This window comes from Rutidosis leptorrhynchoides, chromosome 5, assembly GCF_046630445.1.
Source record: "Rutidosis leptorrhynchoides isolate AG116_Rl617_1_P2 chromosome 5, CSIRO_AGI_Rlap_v1, whole genome shotgun sequence".
Taxonomy (NCBI): Eukaryota; Viridiplantae; Streptophyta; class Magnoliopsida; order Asterales; family Asteraceae; genus Rutidosis; species Rutidosis leptorrhynchoides.
The window spans coordinates 385,911,448-385,930,049 of NC_092337.1; the positions used below are offsets into that span (position 1 = coordinate 385,911,448).

The following is an 18,602-nucleotide window of genomic DNA, read 5'->3' on the forward strand; positions in this document are numbered from 1 at the left end:
GACAGATAATATTTCTTGCAATTTCAAATTTTTTAGAGTATATTATATTTATTGAACACTTCAAAAAATAAGGGCGTTTTAAACAATTTCCCTTTAACATATTGGTCCTTTCATACAACAGATAAGTTAGAATTGAATATAGCAGGTCCATTTTGTGTTTTCTTATATGAAAAACCCCATAAGTAACTATGGGACCAACAGGGATATATACGGGTCGAACTGGTCCAACAGGTTCATATACGGGTCGAACGGTTATACCAAGAAATTGAAACCGTCTCAATCACATCTTCAAATACTAAAAAACCTACCGCCTCCGATCGTGCTTCTCTCTGTAACTGACCGCCATACTGCCGCCGGCCGTCGGTGGTCTTCTCTTTATCAATCAACCGCCAAAATATCGAGCTGCCGCCATCCGATCTCCAGCTATTTCTGCTGAAATCCCTACATAATTAAGTAGTACTAAAAACTCATTGACCCTTCTAAATTTCTTTCTCCATCCATGGCCAGTTCACATTAATCTGCTATCAATTTCAGGGATCAATAGCATCGGGTGTTTATTTGCCTTTGTTTCAATCTGTGTTGACTGCAATGAATCGTAAGGAAAACCATTCTCCTCAAAGTAAGTCTGATCAAACTTATATATTTCTCTGCTTATATGTATATTCATTTATTAACCAGCATCTTATTCTAATTTGCAGGTGAAATTTCACAAACATTAGTTGAATTTCTCGAAGTTGCGATTACATCAATCGTCTTCCTCAAAGGAATTTATCCAATCGGTCTAAAAATTATCTATTATCTTTATTATTTTAATTTCCCAGCTAGGTTTAGGGTTTATGTTTTTACAAATATGTATCTATAATATGTAATGTATATATAATAGGTGCTTTTGAAAGACGGCGATATATGAATTTGGTGGTTCATAGTGCTCGACACCCGGAGCTAAATCATTACATTCACAATTCACTCAACGCATTGCTTCCCTATATTCAACAGGTTTATCTCTAACCTGTTTAATTATATCACAGTTTGATCGATTGTGTAATACTAAGTAATCAGATAGTATTTTGATGTGATTTCTGTAAAATTAGATGATAGTTACTCAATTGCTTTATTGATTGTCGAATTTTGACTAATTTGACGTTAGATGTAAAATCTATACTCAAACCCTAAAATGTGGCTACTTGCGACTTAAACGCAACAACCGTATGACCATTTCTTCAGTGAAATGCCAAACACCACTAAAAATTTCTACAATTTTGCTTGAAGTAATATGTAATATATTATATCAGGGAATGGTTGAGAGAGTTGCAGTTATTTTCTTCAACAACGATAAAGTTCCACTCGAGAGATTTATGTTTAAGATAAACGTGAGCCAGTCTTACGAGGGAACAATTGAGGATGTGAATCTGGAATCGTCCTTAAGATCGTTCTTGATCAAGCTTTCACAGTCAGAACCTGTTTCAAAGTCTACAATATCTCAAGGTAATCATGCACATACATAAGTTTGATAATGTTGTTATGGGTTAAGATTTTGAAACTTGGTACTAACTGTATGTATTCCAGATTCGAGGTGGGAAGTAACAGCTTATTTTCGCTCTATCCCTAATGAGAATGCAGATAAGTGGAAACGAACACAAACGCTGATGTGGCAACAACTTCCATTAATAACGCCCGTCAAATCCCTGAATATTGACCCAATGTCTGTGCAGCTATATGTAGAGCATCCGAGTCTTCTTGAAAATTAGCCTTAAATAAAACTTCATATGGGTTTTAGTTCTTTGCGATTTAGTTTGATTTGATTACTGTCTTCTTTAATTGCAGATTTATTTTTTATTGTTATTGTTACGATAAACTGATGGTAGTGATATAAACCAATCCGGATAAAATGGCTGAACACAGTCCCAACCACCTGCTACTGAATTATATGCATATAAAAAATGGCTGAACTCAAACCTTTTTAGTGGGTCTATGAAATCGTCAAAACAGGGATATAAAAGTTACTGTAGTAGTTAGAGTACATGGTGTCCGTGTCTTTGCACCAAAGTCTATTTCAGTGTCAATAATGGCCCTTGAAAGTTGAAATTGACTAAGGTAGAGGTGTCCACAATGTCCATTTCAGTGTAATTTCAGTGTCAATAATGGAATAAAATAAAATTGAGGGAAAAAAGGAAATAGCCGTTGAAACGGCTAGAAAATTCAAAAGCAAAGGACCAACGTCGAGTTTTCTCCACTACGCTAGACCTTGACCACCGACGCCGAGATCGACGCCGGTCCAGTGTCGACCAACGGTCGATCTCGCCATCAATTTAGGGGGGACGGTGAAATTGATTTGCAGACACCGTGTGCTCTTACATGAAAACTCATCCTTCAATCTCTAACTAGCTTCACACCTTTGGTTTATGAAACAATTTATATTTTTGATAATGAAATTTTTAAACTTTATATGATGTTATTGGAATATTTACATATAAACTCTAGTTGGTTGATCGAGTAAGTGCATGCTTTTAACTGCCGATTAAATGGCATATGAAGGCTTACACGACAGCTTTAAAATCTCTAAACGAGTTAAATCTCTTCAACATTTGGTTTGGTCAAAATTATCAAACAATATGGAAACAAAGTTCAAGTATATTAATTTGATAAACATAATAAAACAATTTATATTTTAAAATTAAATCATTAAGTCAGCCCTTAGGGATGCCAATTAACATCTGATTTAATGGATATCCATCTTGTGACGACCCAGAAATTTTCGACCAAATTTAAACTTAATCTTTGTATGATTTCGACACGATAAGCAAAGTCTGAAAAGTTGAGTCTCAAAAAGTTTGAACTATTTTCATATATTCATGTGACCTTCGATTGTCCCCGATGATTCACGAACCATTGCTTGTAAATATGTGGATATATATAAATATGTGTATATATAAATATATGTATAATATATATAATAACATGAACATTAATAAACTATTATATACATTTATTGTTATAAATAAATATGTAAAATAATATACAAAACAATTCAGTTACTGATAAAATGAATATCGATACATATATGATTCTATATAAAACTAATGTTGTATGTATATTAAAATATATAAAAGAAATGACGTACGTAATATTAATAAATTAAATAAAATTACAAGTTTAGATATAGTGATATATCTATATTATTATGGTTACTCTCACTATTATTAATAATATTAATTTTAATTATTAATATTATTATAGTATATACTATATAGATATAAAATTTGACACATGTAATTTGTATATACTAATTGTTACTTGTAATATCATTAGATGTTATTATCACCTTTATCCTTAATAATCATTATTTATATTATCATAATTAATAATATTAGTATTATCATCTTTATAACTAGTAATATTTTTATTATTGATATCATTATTAACATTATTATTAATAATTATCATTATATTTCATATTAACATCTTTATTATTATTTTCGGTAATGTTAATAAAAGTATTATTATTATCATTATTCTTATTAGCTAATTATTTTGATATTAATATTTTAATATTATTTTTTTTATTATTATTATTACTCTTTCTATTATTATTATTATTATTAATTGTATTCAGATCATCACTAATATAAATATAATTAAAAAAAAAATATTAATAACAATTACATAAAACCGTACGTGTGAATTTCGAATCTCAACTCAGTTTCCAGTACCTTTCAAGATAGAGCTGTAATTTGTTTATGTCTCTAAATTATTACATGTTATTGTCAAATTAACAGTACTTGACAAATTCTGTTAAGAGTCATTCTCCACTTTATTTATTTATTTATTTATTTTTCCTGCTTAAACGATTCCCTTTCAACATCCACTGGCTACAAAACCTGTTATTACGAAGTGTTTTTGGAAAACTCATACAAACCTTTCTTACCTCTATCAATTACAAATACTAATTTACTGGATTATTACATTGAAATTTTATAAACAGAAAACCATCGGCCTTGTTCTTGAACAAAAAAAATCAAAAGCTCGATTTTGAGTCAAGATTCAAAAACTAAAAACGCAGAAAGGTTCTAATTCAAGTCATGATTCTATCTGCAACTTTTCAAGTCCTAATTTGAAAAATCCAAGATGAATTTGAGAGTCAAAGTTTAAGAATAAAAAGTCAAAGAATTTGTTCTTCACAAAATTCGGATTCAATCAAATGTTTCTGGACAAATTAAGGATCCAGGAAGTTTATAGAAGCAATTTAGAATCATTCTCATGTTATAACCATTTCCTAAAAACGTCCAAATAACTGAATCAGTGTTTGAGTTTCTATTTTTTTTAAAACATACAACGACTGCTGTAAGTATTCTTTTATTTTTTTTTCCTTCGCGTTTGATTATTTTGATATCACAATACATTTATTATTCTATTTATTTGTAATTACTAAATCCAAATCGAAATGTTAGTCGATCTTTGATTGAATGTTTTGATAAAGAAGAAGAAAGAGAGAAACAGATTTATATAGATTAAAAACTTAGGTACTGGGTATAATAACAGAAAAGTGGTAACATCGGCATGGTCTGGGGTGTTAGCGAGTATCCAGGAGATCCCGGGTTCGAGCCCTGTCGTGGGCAATTCTTTTTGGAAAAACTTTCAAAAGGGTTCAATCCCTGCTTGGTGCACTTCTTTTTAAAATGAGCTTTCTAAGGTAGTTTTTCATTTTTAAAATCATCATTTTTATTATTATTATGATTATTATTATTATTATAAATTATTATTGTTATTATGTTATTGTTAATATTGTTATTATTACTACTATTATTATTATTATTAATTATTGTTATTATTATTAAGATAATTTTTATTACCCCTAATATATTAGAAGTATCATTGATCATATTAAGTGTATTATCATTATCGATATTATTGGAATAAGTAATATAATTATAATTAGGACTATTATTATTATTACTGTATTACTAATATTATTATCTTTACTAGTAATATCACTAAGTAATATTATTATTAAAAAAAATTAAATTAACATTAGCAATAAGATTGTTATCATTATTATTATCCTTACTATTATTAAGTATTAGGCATTATTATCAAAAATATTATTTTCATTACCAACAATACTATATATATATATTTTTTTTTAAAAACTACTATTAGTATCATTAATATAAGATTTACTATTAAAACTATCATTAACAACAAAACTAATATTTTTAGAGTTATTATTATTAACAACATTATTCTTGTCACTAATAAGATTATTAACATTATTATTTTTATTAGTAATATTAAGTATTATAAATATTATCATTTTTACCATTTCAAATATTATTTCAGTATTATTACAATTTCTAGTTTCAATAAACGAATAATATATATAAAAATATATTTAACATACATAACTTAACAAATTAACACTTTTATATACAAAATGAATACATTTAATTAAGTAATGAAAAAATATATAAATTAGTAACATAAAAATTATACCACTAATAACAATATATACATTTATTTGATTACGAATATATGTGTTAATATATATACAATGGATATAGGTTCGTGAATCCGAGGCCAACCTTGGATTGTTCAGTTCCGTCGTATGCATATTTTTACTACAAAATATTGTATCGTGAGTTCATTTGATTCCCTTTTACTCTTTACATTTTTGGGACTGAGAATACATGCGCTGTTTTTATAACTGTTTCCTAAATGCTTTTGAGATATATTTTTGAACTGAGAATACATGAACTGCTTCTATAAACGTTTGACGAAATAGACACAAATATTCAAAACTACATTCTATGATAGAATTATTTGGATTCAGAGGTTCGATTTCTATAAAGATTGTATTATCGACCATCGGTGAGATGATTTCGTCATTGCACTACGCGTTAGCTACCGATATGGTTCGATTTAGTAGTTAGTAACGGTGAGATGATTTCGTCATTGCACTACGCGTTAGCTACCGTTTTAACTACCATCGGTGAGATGATTTCGTCATTGCACTACGCGTTAGCTACCGATGTATTGTATTGTATTGTATTATAGTCGACTTTGTAGTTGGTAACGAAGGGATGATTTTGCATTGCGTACGCATTAGCCCCCGTTTCAGCTACCCTCGGAGGGAAGATTTTTGCATTGCGTACGCATTAGCCCCCGTTGTAATAATTATATTGTATTAACTACTACGGTGAGATGATTTTATCATTGCACTACACATTAGCTACCATTGGTGAGTTGTTTGGAAAGGTTCCGGTGTTCTTCATATGAATGATTTTACAGCAGGAGTAGACCTGCACAAATTGTTTTCTAATTATGAGTATCTTGTGGTCTATTAAACTATTGGAAATGATTATTTATGATAAACTAATGAACTCACCAGCCTTTTGGTTGACACTTGAAAGCATGTTTATTCTCAGGTATTAAAGAAATCTTTCGCTGTGCATTTGCTCATTTTAGAGATATTACTTGGAGTCATTCATGGCATATTTCAAAAGATGTTGCATTTAAGTCGTTGAGTTCATCAAGAATATTATTAAGTCATTTATAGTTGGATATATTATGAAATGGTATGCATGCTGTCAACTTTCGATGTAATGAAAGTTTGTCTTTCAAAATCGAATGCAATGTTTGTAAAATGTATCATATAGAGGTTAAGTACCTCGTGATGTAACCAAATGTAATGTATTCGTCCAGATGGATTAGAACGGGTCATGAAAGTTGGTATTTGAACAGTGGTCTTAGCGAACCAGGTCTTGCATTAGTGTGTCTAACTGATAGTCGTTAGAATGCATTAGTGAGTCTGGACTTCGACCGTGTCTGCATGTCAAAAGTTTTGCTTATCATTTCATGTCAAAAATTACCTGCTTATCATCCTTAAGAAATTATTTGCTTATCATCCTTAAAGTATAGACATGTCTTACTGCCTCTATTGCATAGACTGTGTATAGATAAATTCATATCTTAGCGTATCTGTTATTGTTACCTTTGCCTGACAGCTTCCGTAGATTTCTCCATAACTTATGGGATTTTAGTATTATATATGCATATGTAAATTATGTATTGCAGGGAATTAATCTACATCCTATAATCTATTTCTTATCAAAAATCCTTCATCTGATCGTACGAGATGAATCACTCAACCAGTTCGAGTCCCTCAGATTCCGATAGCTATTCCGATAGTTATTCCGATAGCTATTCCGACATGGATGTTCACCTAAGCTCCGAAAGTAGCGTCATCAGAATGAATCAACCAATCAGCCATCCCCAATTCATCTGATGAGTTCGTAGTCGACTTAACCAATGGAGATGAGAAGAAGGCGATACTTTCCATCAACCAAATTTCCCTCTTGGCGAAGAACCTGAAGCACTTACCGGCGAACCTGTCCGAAACACCATTTTCTCTCTCATTTCCAGAGTATCTCGCCACGACTATATCACAACTCAGATTCTAAACCTTATTCATTCGCTCATTCCTACCAACAATCATCCCGGAGTAATAAGTCAACGAGCTTCGCGCCCGAGTTGTAGCCTTGGAAAATATGGTGAAAAACATACCAGCTTCAGCAACATCACCGACACCAACAGTACCATCAATAACAGCACCAGTACCATCAACAATCTATGCCTCAACATCTCATTATGTACCTCAAGCATAATCATCAATCTACGAATCATTCTACAACATTTATCTTCGTTCGACATGGCGATTATGTAATCTCTAATGTTTTAGAGATGATATATTCTTGTTCTAACGGTAAATCAAATGAGTTTAATATCATATTGACTCATTAAATCTATGATTACATCTGAAGAAAATATATATATATATATATATATATATATATATATATATATATATATATATATATATATATATATATATATATATATATGTTTTCATAAAGATTGTAATTAAAAATTCTTTTGTACAAACTGTTAATGGTGAGAATATTTTAACGGGTAGGTAATACTCGAGGAATATTTAGATTTAACATTAATAAGTTACACTGTACATTCTTCGAATCTGATTCAACAGTCATTTACTATCCTACTTACATCCACAGATATACGTATCCGTTCACCGCAGAATAACCATTTTCATTCAATTTCATATTTGGATTTTGACTTTTCAGAATCCAGCAAGTGGCATAATGAAGAAAACATTGGACAAAATAAAATTTGTTAGAAACAAACAAATTAACTATGAGAAATTTTGTTAAGAATCCACGCTAACAAAATCCTAGCTAACTGTTCCTAGCTAACTTTTAATTCCTTATTACATTTATTTATTGCAATTTAATTATCGCAATTTATTTATCGCAATTTTAAGTCTCGCAATTTTATTTATCGTAATTTAAATACTGTTATTTACACATTTAAATATCGGGACATGTATACAAAGTTTTGACATATCATATCGACGCATCTATATATATTATTTGGAATAACTATAGACACTCTATATGCAGTAATGATCGAGTTAGCTATACAGGGTTGAGGTTGATTCTACAATAATATATATACTTTGAGTTGTGATCGAGTCTGAGACATGTACACGGGTCACGATACGTATTAATTAATTCAAATATTATATATTAAACTATATATGAATTATTGGACTTTTACTGTGGACTATCGACTATGGACTAATAACATTGGACAATTAAAATGAATTAAAATATTGATTATAATATATGAAACTAAACATTTCTTCAAGTTTTCCACTTGATCTCATCTTAAACCTCATTTGTATCTTGACGATTACAATCTGCGTTCAAACCTTTCATAATTCTTGAAAACACCTCAATCGAGAGGATGAACCAACCGCACTTCATCTACAGAAGAAAAGATCGATGCATATAGTTATGCACCTGAAAACTCTCGAAAACTGAGTAAACGTTTAACGCGTAGCTGTGCTAATTCCTTTGGCGTTATTATTACTGAAAATAACTTTGCAATCTCTTTCCAAATTAGCGATTTTTGTCACAGCTCCAACAAGTCAGCTTCGATTTTTCATTCGAAACAACCTTATTATAACCTTGATATATATGCGTGCTCTTTTATTGTTACCGGAGAGCTTTTTATATTCCATCATATTACCAGCAGACGTACCAACAACCTCGTTGCTCCTTGGCTTAAATCTCTTCGACAAAACACTATATTTATCTATTGAAGTCTTATCATGAACTCATCGGCATCTTGTAACAAGAATTGTCATACCAAGTATTGGGAAATCAGTAATCAATATTTGAAATCTCGCAGTGTTTCTACATCAAAAGTTATATATACATATAACATTTATCTCTTAGAATTATGATATCTTATTCTGAAACTCTGAACAAATCACAAGGACTAAACTTGTAGATAAAGAATCCTGATGATTCTGTTTCTAATGAAATCTTTAGAAAATACCTTGCTCCTTGATCGCTCTAAATCATCGTGAATGAATTTCTTCATCACAATTTGATTCTAAAATTCTAAGATATTATCGTATCTTTCAATATTAATATCCTCAATATTTCTGAAGATATCTTCATAAATATTCTTATCCGAAATCATCTATTTTCTCGCGTTATCAGTATTACATCATAAAGGAAACTGTATAGTTTCTATATTTTGTAAACCTTCAAGTTTAAATTATGAATGTTTTTGAAGAAGTGTTGAGAACTGAAGCATGAGTTAGTATAATATAATGACACTTGATCAACGTGATTATATTACAGTAAATCATGCTGAGTTCCTAATGGAACATAATGATTCACAGATCATAACGTCATCATGTGCCATGTTACACAACTCTTACATTCTATTTAACCTCTAAACATATCAAGAACATATTATCTTGATAGTTCTATCTTTTTCCTTGAATTCCGGAATTCAACCATGACTAGTGAAAAGTTATGATGAAACTTGCTTATCTCATTTCACTATTTAGTGATAGCTTTATTCGTGCACTTCGAGTAATCAAATCGTTTTATCTATATTATTTAATAGTGATAAAACTCTATTTAACAACTCAAATTCGTCATGAAAAACATTTTATTTGTTAGCCATGACGACCTCGATCAAATTTCGGGACAAAATTTCTTTAACGGGTAGGTACTGTGACGACCAGGAAATTTTCGACCAAATTTAAACTTAATCTTTGTATGATTTCGACACGATAAGCAAAGTCTGAAAAGTTGAGTCTCAAAAAGTTTGAACTATTTTCATATATTCATGTGACCTTCGATTGTCCTTGATGATTCACGAACCATTGCTTGTAAATATGTGGATATATATAAATATGTGTATATATAAATATATGTATAATATATATAATAACATGAACATTAATAAATTATTATATACATTTATTGTTATAAATAAATATGTAAAATAATATACAAAACAATTCAGTTACTGATAAAATGAATATCGATACATATATGATTCTATATAAAACTAATGTTGTATGTATATTAAAATATAAAAGAAATAGCGTACGTAATATTAATAAATTAAATAAAATTACAAGTTTAGATATAGTGATATATCTATATTATTATGGTTACTCTCACTATTATTAATAATATTAATTTTAATTATTAATATTATTATAGTATATACTATATAGATATAAAATTTGACACATGTAATTTATATATACTAATTGTTACTTGTAATATCATTAGATGTTATTATCACCTTTATCCTTAATAATCATTATTTATATTATCATAATTAATAATATTAGTATTATCATCTTTATAACTATTATTATAACTAGTAATATTATTATTATTATTGATATCATTATTAACATTATTATTAATAATTATCATTATATTTGATATTAACATCTTTATTATTATTTTTGGTAATGTTAATAAAAGTATTATTATTATCATTATTCTTATTAGCTAATTATTTTGATATTAATATTTTAATTTTTTTTTATTATTATTATTACTCTTTCTATTATTATTATTATTATTAATTGTATTTAGATCATCACTAATATAAATATAATTAAAAAAAATTATTAATAACAATTACATAAAACCGTACGTGTGAATTTCGAATCTCAACTCAATTTCCAGTACCTTTCAAGATATAGCTGTAATTTGTTTATGTCTCTAAATTATTACATGTTATTATCAAATTAACAGTACTTGACAAATTCTGTTAAGAGTCATTCTCCACTTTATTTTTTTTCCCTGCTTAAACGATTCCCTTTCAACATCCGCTGGCTACAAAAACTGTTATTACGAAGTGTTTTTGGAAAACTCATACAAACCTTTCTTACCTTTATCAATTACAAATACTAATTTACTAGATTATTACATTGAAATTTTATAAACAGAAAACCATCGGCCTTGTTCTTGAACAAAAAAATTAAAAGCTCTATTTTAAGTCAAGATTCAAAAACTAAAAATGCAGAAAGGTTCTAATTCAAGTCATGATTCTATCTGCAACTTTTCAAGTCCTAATTTGAAAAATCCAAGATGAATTTGAGAGTCAAAGTTTAAGAATAAAAAGTCAAAGAATTTGTTCTTCACAAAATTCGGATTCAATCAAATGTTTCTGGACAAATTGAGGATCCAGGAAGTTTATAGAAGCAATTTAGAATCATTCTCACGTTATAACCATTCCCTAAAAGCGTCCAAATAACTGAATCAGTGTTTGAGTTTCTATTTTTTTTTAAACATACAACGACTGCTGTAAGTATTCTTTTATTTTTTTTCCTTCGCGTTTGATTATTTTGATATCACAATACGTTTATTAATCTATTTATTTGTAATTACTAAATCCAAATCGAAATGTTAGTCGATCTCTGATTGAATGTTTTGATAAAGAAGAAGAAAGAGAGAAACAAATTTATATAGATTAAAAACTTAGGTACTGGGTATAATAACAGAAAAGTGGTAACAGCGGCATGGTCTGGGGTGTTAGCGAGTATCCAGGAGATCCCGGGTTCGAGCCCTGTCGTGGGCAATTCTTTTTGGAAAAACTTTCAAAAGGGTTCAATCCCTGCTTGGTGCACTTCTTTTTAAAATGAGCTTTCTAAGGTAGTTTTTCATTTTTAAAATCATCATTTTTATTATTATTATTATGATTATTCTTATTATTATTGTTATTATGTTATTGTTAATATTGTTATTATGTTATTGTTAATATTGTTATTATTACTATTATTATTATTAATTATTGTTATTATTATTAAGATAATTGTTATTACCCCTAATATATTAGAAGTATCATTGATCATATTAAGCGTATTATCATTATCGATATTATTGGAATAAGTAATATAATTATAATTAGGACTATTATTATTATTACTGTATTACTAATATTATTATCTTTACTAGTAATATCATTAAGTAATATTATTATTAAAAAATAATTAAATTAACATTAGCAATAAGATTGTTATCATTATTATTATCCTTACTATTATTAAGTATTAGGCATTATTATCAAAAATATTATTTTCATTACCAACAATACTATATATATATTTTTTTTTTAAAAACTACTATTAGTATCATTAATATAAGATTTACTATTAAAACTATCATTAACAACAAAACTAATATTTTTAGAGTTATTATTATTAACAACATTATACTTATCACTAATAAGATTATTAACATTATTATTTTTATTAGTAATATTAAGTATTATAAATATTATCATTTTTACCATTTCAAATATTATTTCAGTATTATTACAATTTCTAGTTTCAACAAACGAATAATATATATAAAAATATATTTAACATACATAACTTAACAACATTAACACTTTTATATACAAAATGAATACATTTAATTAAGTAATGAAAAAATATATAAATTAGTAACATAAAAATTATATCACTAATAACAATATTTACATTTATTTGATTACGAATATATGTGTTAATATATATACAATGGATATAAGTTCGTGAATCCGAGGCCAACCTTGCATTGTTCATTTCCGTCGTATGCATATTTTTACTACAAAATATTGTATCGTGAGTTCATTTGATTCCCTTTTACTCTTTACATTTTTGGGACTGAGAATACATGCGCTGTTTTTATAACTGTTTCCTAAATGCTTGTGAGATATATTTTTGAACTGAGAATACATGAACTGCTTCTATAAACGTTTGACGAAATAGACACAAATATTCAAAACTACATTCTATGATAGAATTATTTGGATTCAGAGGTTCGATTTCTATAAAGATTGTATTATCGACCATCGGTGAGATGATTTCGTCATTGCACTACGCGTTAGCTACCGATATGGTTCGATTTAGTAGTTAGTAACGGTGAGATGATTTCATCATTGCACTACTCGTTAGCTACCGTTTTAACTACCATCGGTGAGATGATTTTGTCATTGCACTACGCGTTAGCTACCGATGTATTATATTGTATTGTATTATAGTCGACTTTGTAGTTGGTAACGGAGGGATGATTTTGCATTGCGTACGCATTAGCCCCCGTTTTAGCTACCCTCGGAGGGATGATTTTGCATTGCGTACGCATTAGCCCCCGTTGTAATAATTATATTGTATTAACTACCACGGTGAGATGATTTTGTCATTGCACTACGCATTAGCTACCGTTGGTGAGTTGTTTGGAAAGGTTCCGGTGTTCTTCATATGAATGATTTTACAGCAGGAGTAGACCTGCTCATATTGTTTTCTAATTATGAGTATCTTGTGGTTTATCAAACTATTGGAAATGATTATTTATGATAAACTAATGAACTCACCAGCCTTTTGGTTGACACTTGAAAGCATGTTTATTCTCAGGTATTAAAGAAATCTTCCGCTGTGCATTTGCTCATTTTAGAGATATTACTTGGAGTCATTCATGACATATTTCAAAAGATGTTGCATTCGAGTCGTTGAGTTCATCAAGAATATTATTAAGTCATTTATAGTTGGATATATTATGAAATGGTATGCATGCTGTCAACTTTCGATGTAATGAAAGTTTGTCTTTCAAAAGCGAATGCAATGTTTGTAAAATGTATCATATAGAGGTCAAGTACCTCGTGATGTAACCAAATGTAATGTATTCGTCCAGATGGATTAGGACGGGTCATGAAACATCTGATCCTCTTAAAGCGATATGGATATTTACTGGATCAGATATGAATGACATTTTGTAACTTATTATAACTTATGGATGAACCTGAATTCACCCGAAATGCATATATATATATATATATATATATATATATATATACATACATACATACATATAATATACGAATTTAAATATATTACATTATTAATTCGTTTTCGTTAGTTAATATCACGTGAATTACAGACGATAATAGGATAATCATTGTACATTTGTGTCTATTGTAACATTATATGCTTATCTTATCCTTAATTTAAACAATTCACATTCATCTTTTAATCGCAGAACCCTAATCCTCAAATTCCAATTCACCTTGAATTATTTAAAATTGATTTACTAAATGGTTAACTGTTGATGTGGTCGATGAGTTATACACCGCACTTCAAGGACTTCGAAAAGTATTGTGTTGTATGTTTATATTGATTTTATAGTCGTCGAATTTCGATAAGTAATGTGTTGTATGTTAAGATTTTTTTTGTACTGGATAACTTTTTAGAGTACTTAACGTTGTATGTTTAGATTTTTTGTATTGAATAATGTTTTAGAGTACTTAGGACATTTGTAATGTAACGGTTTGTTTCTTTGAATGTATTACTTGTTTTGACTGAAAAATATCAATACAATATCGCAGAACCCTAAACTCTAACTCGTCTACAATATTACTAACTGTTTTCAGTGAAATATCAATTGTGTTAACAAAATCTACATAGGTAATTTTACCACTCAAGTATTCACGACATGAAGCATCACTGATGTGATGCCCCGTACAAAACCATCGTATACGAATCATCAACAACAGGATCATTACAAGGTTAAGTACTATATGTGTTTTCAAAAAGAGTTTGCATTCATAAATAAAGTGATGTCTAAACCAACATCGAATGTTTTACAATCCAAAAGCATGCTTCACTAAGTAGAAGCAAATAATAAGTGTACGTGACCACAATGGTCGTTACAAGTCATAGTTCAAAAGTACTAAAGTTTGAATGCAAGGTAAAGTAGTTCATGCGATGACAACTCTAAGCAGCGGGTGTCTACAGCACGATTAGTACACAGCGGAAGCTAACCTCAAGCACCTGAGAAAAACATGCTTAAAAACGTCAACACAAAGGTTGGTGAGCTATAGTTTAAGTATAACGGTAAGTAACGTAGGCCACGAGATTTCAGTGCTACAAAGAGCGTTTCAAAACAGTATGATAAAGTATATGTTGACCGTGGGCACTTGGTAACTAACTTAACGTTTATACCCCCTGAAAGTACACTTGGCAAGTGCGTATGTCCACGAAATATTAAACACTCGTTAAATACTAGCGCGAATAGCCCGAGTGGGGATGTCAAACCCTTTGGATCCATATCTAAGATTCGCGTTCACGGTTCAAAAACCAATGATTAAACGTTACCGAGCTAAAGGGAATGTTTATGCCGTTGTATAACCCACACATATATAAGTTTAAGTACTCGTGCCTAGTATGTAAAACATAAAATCCGCATGTATTCTCAGTTCTCAAAATAAGTTAAAGTAAAAAGGGAATGCTATAACTCACAATGATAATGTAGTCGTAAAGTTGGTTCGGAAAAGGTGTGCAAGTAATCGGTCCGAAGGTCCTCAACCTAAGTCAAATAGTACTAAGTCAGTAAATCGTCTTAATAGGTTTAAAAGTATGTGAATAAGGTCTTAAAGTTCATCATCATTCATCATTTAACAAAAGGTGTAAAGTAGGTTTCGTTCATGAAAGTAGTTTAAAACAAAAGCTGACTTCGATCAGTCACCACGGCCTCTACCCTTACTGAATTAAGGTGAGACCAGTGGCCATGGCTCCGTATATGAGTCCTTTAAGTGTGCTAAAATTTCCAGAAGCAAACTCGTCTTTGTTTGACCGTGACGACGGTATAAGTGCGAGTAGGTCAGAAATTTCTGCACAACGTTAAAAGGACATAGTGACGATCGGAGGGCCATAAATCCTAAACCGTAACTCGGATTAAGACGGGTCCTATATGAAAAGTTATCTACTCGAAAAGATCTATTTGAAAATCATAATCACAACAGCCCAGGTTGTAACGACCCGGATTTTTCCGATCATTTTATACCTATGAGATTAATATTTACATAAATTAAACCTTACCAACATGATAAGTAATCTAAATTGTTGAGATTTATGTTTTTAAAAAGAGTTTTACACAACGTTTGACCATCCAATTTGACCGATGATATCACGAACTATATAACAAACGATAATTATACGTTTGTGTATATATATGTATTTATATATATTTAACATGATCTAAGAATGGTTTAACATCTTATTGTGTACTAATAACAATAAGTTATAAGTATACTTTGAGACTACTAACTTAAGTTTTCAAAATGATAACTATACGTAACGTTATTTGACATATATACCTTTAACCTATAATACTTATACAAGTATCGTATAAATATGTATTTAATCACTTTTAAAGGGCTTATATACATAAAACAATATAAGTATATTTACAAAAGATAGCTATATTTGAATTCTCGTTCCGTTTCCTCAAAATTTCTACATGTATACCTAGAGTATATGTACTCGTATCATACCCAGCTCCTATACGTATTTACTATTAGTATATACACATCACAATCACTTTATTAGCAGCCATGAGTCAGCCAATTTTGGATCTTAGCATGCATGATTAATCAATTTGGCATATTACAAGACTTTTGCACAATATTACAAATTTATACATCTTTTCACCACCATTTATACTCCATTTCAATTTCATTTTTACTACACATTTTCTCTAATCAAAAACACACTCTTAGGAACCTTAAGTGTTCTTCACAATCTCAGCAAATAACCATGAAGATCTAGCTTCAAAAACAAGCCTTAATCATCATAATAAATTCCTTACAAGAAAACTTCAATAATCCTTCCAAAAATACAAGTTTACTTCCAACCTTTTGATCCAACTCCACCACTCTTTTGGTTCTAAGATTTTTCTCATCTTTTACAGTAACTTTGTCCAAGTAACTTGAGGTAGTAACCTTGTTCATAACCTTATTCGATTCATATTTATATAGCTATCTTATTTTGTGTTGTAAAATTTTAACAACAAGAACATAGTTTGAATGATTCCAAACTTGTTTGCAAACTAAATAGATCCTTCTAACTTAACTTTTAAAACACTTCAGGACCTGTAATATATCATAATGATATGCTAACTTAACAAGATATAACTTGGTTTTACAAAGAACATCTTAAAAACTGAATCTACGTCGTCGGAGTGCAACCGGGGGCTGTTTTGGGTTGGATAATTAAAAACCATCTTAAGCTTTGAATTGGAATTTCATGTTCTGCAAAAATGATATTTCTTATGAATATGTTAACACATAAAAATTTCATGGTTTAACTCAAAGTGTAAGTATTTTTAGAAAAATGATCATTAAATGTTGTTTTTATGATGGAAAATGATCTCTTTCATAAGTTTCACCAAAGTTTGACCTATAATCTGTGATTTTGAATACAACCTAAGGTATTTTCAGTTCATATTCTTAAAATTTGACTCGATCCAAGGAAGTGGCAAGTTGAACCAACAAAAATAGAGTTGTAATGAAGAAACTACGACTAAAACAAGATCGGGTATCCGAAGCTAGTTTAGCTACGAAAATATTTGGAGAAAAATTAAATTAATCATATATTTCTAATTAATATGATATTTCATATATATTTACTTATGATTTGATTTTATATATTTCAGGACCACCCGTAAACAACACGAGAAGATTAATCATAAGACCTCATGATTGTACGCAACACGTCATTTGACAACACGGTACTTTATGTACGCAACACGTCACTTGACAACATGGTACCATGGGTCGAGATTAATTCTGATCAATACGAATACGATGGGGTCTTTATTTATTTTATTTAAGCAACTAATTGTGGACCACTAATATCGGACTGCTAACTACGGACTAAGAAAATATTAAAAGTATATATATATATATATATATATATATATATATATATATATATATATATATATATATATATATATATATATATATATATATATATGTAACGATTACTTAAAAATAAAATATGTTGATATATTATATATATGGTTAGGTTCGTGATATCTATCGGAGACCAAGTCGTGATAAATACCTTCAAGGCAAAAGTGAGTATATAGTCCCACTTTTAAACTCTAAATATTTCGGGATGAGAATACATGCATTTTATGATTTACGTTATGGACACAAGTGATTAAAATATATATTCTACATTGAGTTGTACCACTGGCATACTTCCCTGTAACTTGGTAACTATTATTTACATGAGGTATTGTAAACGCAAATCCTGTTGATAGATCTATCGGGCCTGACAACCCCAACCGGACTGGACGACCAGTATTCAACGGTTGCACAGTACTTCGTTTCGGTAACTACACTTGGTACGGTGTAGTAAGATTTCATAATAAAGG

At 29.5% G+C, this 18,602-nt stretch overlaps 1 protein-coding gene across 3 annotated transcripts; it reads left to right on the forward strand.

Annotated features, from left to right (window-relative positions):
- The first annotated feature begins 206 nt into the window (after window positions 1-206).
- LOC139848151 (DNA polymerase zeta processivity subunit) lies at window positions 207-1,890 on the forward strand. 3 transcript variants are annotated; one of them, XM_071837886.1, is made up of 6 exons: window positions 207-456; window positions 535-619; window positions 699-779; window positions 884-996; window positions 1,293-1,485; window positions 1,567-1,890. In XM_071837886.1, exons 2-6 carry the CDS (start codon window positions 589-591, stop codon window positions 1,746-1,748), a joined length of 600 nt encoding a protein of 199 aa, XP_071693987.1. In that variant the 5' UTR covers window positions 207-456; window positions 535-588; the 3' UTR covers window positions 1,749-1,890. The 3 variants fall into 3 exon arrangements, with proteins under 3 accessions (XP_071693987.1, XP_071693986.1, XP_071693988.1); XM_071837885.1 differs by having other exon boundaries at window positions 207-453; XM_071837887.1 differs by having other exon boundaries at window positions 207-619; window positions 1,621-1,890.
- Window positions 1,891-18,602: the final 16,712 nt, after the last annotated feature.